At 47.8% G+C, this 5,819-nt stretch overlaps 1 protein-coding gene across 1 annotated transcript; it reads right to left on the bottom strand.

Annotated features, from left to right (window-relative positions):
- Positions 1 to 2,443: 2,443 nt before the first annotated feature.
- LOC145807489 (uncharacterized) lies at positions 2,444 to 3,962 on the bottom strand. The gene is made up of 2 exons (XM_082905811.1): positions 3,819 to 3,962; positions 2,444 to 3,709 (listed from the first exon to the last, which is right to left on the bottom strand). The coding sequence occupies exons 1-2, from the start codon at positions 3,943 to 3,945 to the stop codon at positions 2,838 to 2,840; spliced, it is 999 nt and encodes a 332-aa protein (XP_082761937.1). The 5' UTR covers positions 3,946 to 3,962; the 3' UTR covers positions 2,444 to 2,837.
- Between the last annotated feature and the right edge of the window lie 1,857 nt (positions 3,963 to 5,819).

Below are 5,819 nucleotides of genomic sequence, written 5' to 3'. Positions count from 1 at the left end.
CCTCTAATGTTGTACCTAACTTCAACCCCCAAGTCCATAGGGGCATTATTGGTCCAAGATGTAGATGGGGTAGAACGCCCGGTGTATTACATCAGTCGGAAGATTCGGGGAGCAGAAGTCCGATATACTCCAGTAGAGAGACATTGTTTAGCTTTGGTATTCACTGCCCAAAAGCTCAGACATTACTTCTTAGCACATCAGATTCAGATTGTTACTAGAAGTGATCCAATCCGATACCTCCTCAGCAAGCCTGCTCTAACCGGGAAGGTGGCAAGATGGTTGTTAGCACTGGGTGAATTCGAGATCACATGTGTAGCCCCCAAGGCGATCAAAAGCCAAGCCTTAGCTGATCTCCTTGCCCAATTTCCAAGTGGTGACTATGAACCAGTGAATGAAGAATTAAGAGGAGAGGTGCACGCAGCTATGGCTTCCGAGGAAAGCTTCTGGACATTGAGCTTTGACGGAGCAGCAGCCGGAGGGAAGGGAGGAACCGGGATAGTCCTTACAAGCAAAAGTGGAGAAAAGTTATATTTGTCTTATAAACTGGATTTCCATTGTTCGAATAACGAAGCCGAGTATGAGGCTCTTATTTTAGGCTTAATAGTAGCTGAGAAGCACAGTATCAAGAAGATTCGGATCCGGGGGGACTCAAAGCTGATAGTGAAGCAAGTTTTAGGACAGTTCGTCTTAAAGGAGCCTGCCTTGGCCACATATCGAACAACAGTCCAAAGACTTCTTGACAAATTTCAGAAGGTCGAAATAGAGCATGTGCCTCGCTCCGACAACAAGTTTTCAGATGCCCTCGCAACATTAGGGGCAATAGTTGACATTCCAGAGGAAGAGGCAACAATTGTTATCAAGAAGAGAACAGAACGTTCAATAATACCCGAAGACAAAGGCCTTCCGGAGGACTGGAGAGGAGAAGTCCTCGAACAACTCAGAAGCAAAGTTGGAAAACTGACTGTGGCCAAGCTTGCCCAATTCACAATTATTCAAGGTGAACTTTACTTCCGAGGAGGTACCGGATTCCTAGCCCGGTGTATTGGCCAACAAGAAGCAAGCTTCCGACTACAACAGATCCATGAAAAGTCTTGCGAGGATGGGGATATCAGTCTGTATAGAAGAATCCAAAGACAAGGTTATTATTGGCCCGAGATGGAGAAGGACTCGAATCAATTACAGAAGGAATGCCCCAAGTGTCAGTCATACATCCGGGAGGATGAGAGTTGCTTTGAAATTGATACCCCTGACTGGAGGCAAGTCTACATTGACTATCTCAAAGAGGGAACACTACCTGAGAGCCCGAGGGACATTGCACACCTCAAGAGGAGAGCGAGGCGGTACTTTCTTGATCAGGACAAGCTGTATAGAAGAAGTATTGAGGGCACTCCCCTGAGATGTCTCTCCAAGAAGGAGTCAGATCTAGTCCTCGGAAGAGCCCACGAGATTGAACATCAAGGAGGGGCTCGGCTATTCGAGCAACTTATACACCTTGGGTATTACTGGCTGACCATGGAGTCAGATGCATCCCATCACGTGAAAAGGTGCCAGACTTGTCAGAAACACGGAAATTTGATCCATGCTCCAGCTGTAGACCTGCATAGTATCCGAACGCCATGGCCGTTCCATACCTGGGCTTTTGATCTGATAGGGCCCATCTCCACATCTTCTAAGGGGTACAAGTGGATTCTCGCAGCCACAGAATTGAGTACAAAGTGGGTCGAAGCAATTCCTTTGAAGAACGCTACGGGGCCTGCAGTCGCGAACTTCATCAAGGAGAATATCATTTGCCGATTTGGGGTACCAAACACCATCCTCTCGGATAACGGCACTCCCTTCATAAACAAATATGTGAAGAGCCTCCTAGAGACTTACCAAGTGAAGCATCACAAATCCACACCCTATTATCCAAAAGGAAACGGGCAGGCGGAAGCCATAAACAAGACACTGATAAGGATTCTGAGCAAGATGATGGATGAGTTTGGGGGGACTTGGTCCGAACAGTTGATAGTAGCCCTATGGGCGTATCGCACTTCGAAGAGAAAGCCAACTCAAGCAACTCCTTACTCCCTTGTGTATGGGTCCGAGGCAGTGTTACCTATAGAGTTGGAAACGCCATCTGCTCGAATGGCTCTCGCCTCGGGGATGGTGTTGGAGCCTCGAACCACCAGATTGGAAGCATTAGAGGAAAAGCATGACAGAGCTGCAAAAGTCATGGAAAGGTATCATGAGTCCATCGCCCGAGCCTATAACCAGACTGTGATACCAAGGAAGTTTGAAGAAGGTGATCTAGTATGGAAGATTGTAGACCCAATCATGCGAGGACAGCCTTTGCGTAAGTTTTCTCCAAAATGGGAAGGGCCCTACAAGGTGGTTCGGGCGAGCTCAAGCGGGTACTACAAACTTGTAAGGGTTGAAGACGGCTTCCGAACAGGCCCGCTCAATGCAAAGTTTATCAAGCATTACTACCCATAGTTGGACTCATCTATGTTGAAATTCATTTTCACTTTCTTACTTTGTCTAAAAGTTGTATTTCCCTTACGTTATGAAGAAGCTGGTTTTCTCTATGGTATATGTTTTATCCCATCACTTACAGTGAATCTATTATACTTTTGTCAAGAAAGTTGAAGAACTAATGAGAATATTTCAGCTTTTATAAACATGTGCATATGATGGTTCTTTCCATTGTATCATTCGAAATAAATATTTTATCAAGTAGAATGAGAAAACAATGCGAAAATATCCAAACAACAAAAATTTTGTCATTTCATTGCATTGTCCTAGATAAAACATTTTTATCGAAAGGGGCAAGAAAGTAATGATAAAAAAAAAAAAACTCAATCTTTCCTAAAGACACCCTCGAAGAAGCTGCCCGTCACATCTACATCTGGAGGACAAATAGTAGAGTGTGCCTCTAAAGTCTCCAAGGCCCGAGCATAACCCGACTCAAGTTCACGAAGAGTTGCCTTTATCTCATCTATAGAGGTGCGATAAGAGGCAAGCACAGACATAAGTTCCAGCCGATGACTGGCGTTCGAAGCTATATCCAGGCGCTTCCGAAGCCATGATAAGTCCACTTGGTGACGCTCCATGTCAGAGATCCCCTGATACGCCGTCTCGACTACTTTCCCATTAAGGTCACACAACCGTTGCCTGTCCAAGCTATATAAGATAGTGGCAAAAGACTCGAGAAGAGCAGTCTGAATGAGTGGACACTGGCAAGCAAATGAAGCAAAGGTCTCCGGGTAACTTGAATGCACAAGCTGTAGAACTGAAGCAAACTCAGGAGCTACCCAATAATGGAGAAATGATACTTTGCCAGAAGCTGAAGGAGGAATTGGGGCCGGAAAGCTGCTAGTCTCAGGAATCTCCCCAATGTCTATCGGGTTAGATGAACCACCCGGAGGGGTAACTCCCGGCAGAGGTCCCGAGCCTGAGAATGCCGAACGATAAGGGGAAAGACCAAAAGCATCACTATCAATGTGAAAATCACTGAGATTCAAATCCAAAATATTCGAAGGCACTGGCGATGAAGAACCTCTGGCAGTCGTCTCAAAGGCAGGTGTTCCCCCTTGAGAAGGAGAACCGTGAGGAGTTACAAAGAGAGTCGGAGTAGAGTCCGGGGCAGGTGAAGACGGGACCACGGTAGCAGCTAACACTGGAGCAGAGTCTGAGGCAGGTGAAGGCAGGACCCCGGTAGCAGCTAACACTGAAGAAAAGATAAGGAAGCCTTATTAGAGGTAGGGAACAGGAAAGCCATTTGAGTAAAGATTTCTCACAGATAGAAGTAAATGACAAACTTCAGAAAGAAAGATTACCAGAGGGAGAATCAATATGCAAAGCCGGAGCAACTGAAGGACTCCTAGCATCAGCAAGGTCACTTGGCCGTATAGAGAGCACCTGATCGATCTCAATGTCTGACAAAGCCTGAACAGTAGCAGTCATCCCTGAAGAAGGAAGGAGGGCCGGAGGATAAGAATCACCATAAGTGCCAGAGCGAGTCTCAGAGATTTCTAGCACATCCACCTCCACACCATTCCCAGAAGCGCACCTCGTCTCTACATTGCTTCTAGAAGCGTGGCCTACGACATCAATTTCTGTGGCATCAGTCCCTCCAGTAATCTCAACATCAGAACGGTGAGCCCCAATAGCCTCGTCACCAAGATAGCGCTCCTCCTCAGCTACGGTAGGGCAGTGACGACGCATGCGTGGAATAAGGTCACAAAAATGGTCAGAGGACTCAGCCTCATCATCGTCATCATCTATAACTGCTATACGAGAGGTGCGCATCTTCACAAGTCTTGCAGACAAAGGAAGGGTGTCGTCCAAGTCTGAGTCCGGCCTGGGGGAGGCAGCATGGCCAGGAGCCCCGGTACTGAGAACGTCAACAACCGCAGGATCCTACACAACATGGACAAATAAAAGTTTTCATTTTAGAAGGTATAGTCGCAAAAAGGAAAGTAGCTTCAAATCAAAAATTTCGGGTACCTCATGAAGCCTTTTGGAAAGGCGAGAAGCGGAAGGACTGGCATCAGAAGTCCTCTTGTGAGCCATCTTTTTAAGGCGGGTCGTCCGAGGAACTGGCTCCGGAGAAGTAACTGCCAAAGGGACTGGCTCCGGAGAAGTAATTGCCAAGCTAGAAGCAGATGCCCGAGCAGAAGGGTCAGTTGGAGCAGATGAGGTGAAGAAACTCTCGTACATGTGGTCAGATTTTCGGCTCTCGGGTAGCCGAAGAGAAGAATCCTTCTTATAAATCGGCGGAGGCAAACATACGGTCGGTCTGCTCTGGACAAATGCAATAAACGCATCGATATTCTTCTGCCAATATCGCCTGAAAGAGGAGGTGAAACCCCCTACTCGACTCAAGCCTGGTATCGTCAAAGAGCCGGCTATGGGAAGCACGGTGTGTACAAGCCCGCGACTGAAGCGCCCGTAGCTCGCTGAAAATGATAATAGAGGAGGTGATGGCCCCGGGGCACATTGATCAAACCTGAATTGATATGCTACGCGGTCAGGCCTATAAACGGCACTATCAACGCCTTCCTCATGCCATACCGGTAATGAACTCGGACGGATCATAATCAGCATATCAACAAAGGGCGCAGGGATGTTCTTCGGCAAAGGAAAGGACACCGAGCGGGAGGAACCATGATAGATAAGCGGTGTGGCCACACCCACAGGCGGGCATACATACGGCCGTGCCACAAAGCGTCGGGGATCATCCACTAGTGTATTCAGGGATAAGGTGGAAATGGTACGTGACCATCGTGTAATCAACGGCTGGCAAGACTTCGCTTTCCCAAATGTCCGAGACCCATCAGTATCGAGCACGAGGATGCCATCTTTATCCACTATCTCCCGAAGAACCTCCGCCTCGAATACAGTCGGAGCAGGGGCAAATTTTGGGAACCTCTCGAAGAAGAAACAAAGCAGGAACTGGCTGTGAATAAAGGAGACAGGCTCATATCGACCCACGGAGCGAACCATATCTCGATGTAGTAGATCCAGCCGATAATAGAGATTCCCAAGAAATAGGGGAGCCAAAGGGATCCGATCTCCTCTGAAGAGCCTGACTGCCAAGGGGAAGACGAAAGGATTGAGGGAATCCGGAGGCGTGCTCGGAAGAATGAAGAATGAAAGGAAGCAAGCCAGAAATCCCAAGAAATAGAGCCTGGAGTCATACATCGGACCGACCTCATACTCCCGAGAGTTAGGGTCAGCATCTCTGGCCAAGGGCTGAAGATCTTTGAAGAAGTGGCGGATCCATGCAGTATAGGAGGCACGGTCCGTCCTTACTCGACTAGTCCTCCTCGCTGAAC

Source organism: Camellia sinensis, chromosome 14, assembly GCF_055761805.1.
Source record: "Camellia sinensis isolate YWXY chromosome 14, ASM5576180v1, whole genome shotgun sequence".
Lineage (NCBI taxonomy): Eukaryota > Viridiplantae > Streptophyta > Magnoliopsida > Ericales > Theaceae > Camellia > Camellia sinensis.
Note: the sequence above shows the minus strand (reverse complement) of the source record. Positions and strands in the feature narration are given on the sequence as shown.

Coding starts and splice junctions, on each gene's coding strand:
- LOC145807489 (XM_082905811.1), bottom strand. CDS start 3,945: ATGACTGCTACTGTTCAGGCTTTGTCAGACATTGAGATCGATCAGGTG. Junction 3,710..3,818: donor GCATATTGATTCTCCCTCTG/GTAATCTTTCTT, acceptor TCTTTTCTTCAG/TGTTAGCTGCTACCGGGGTC.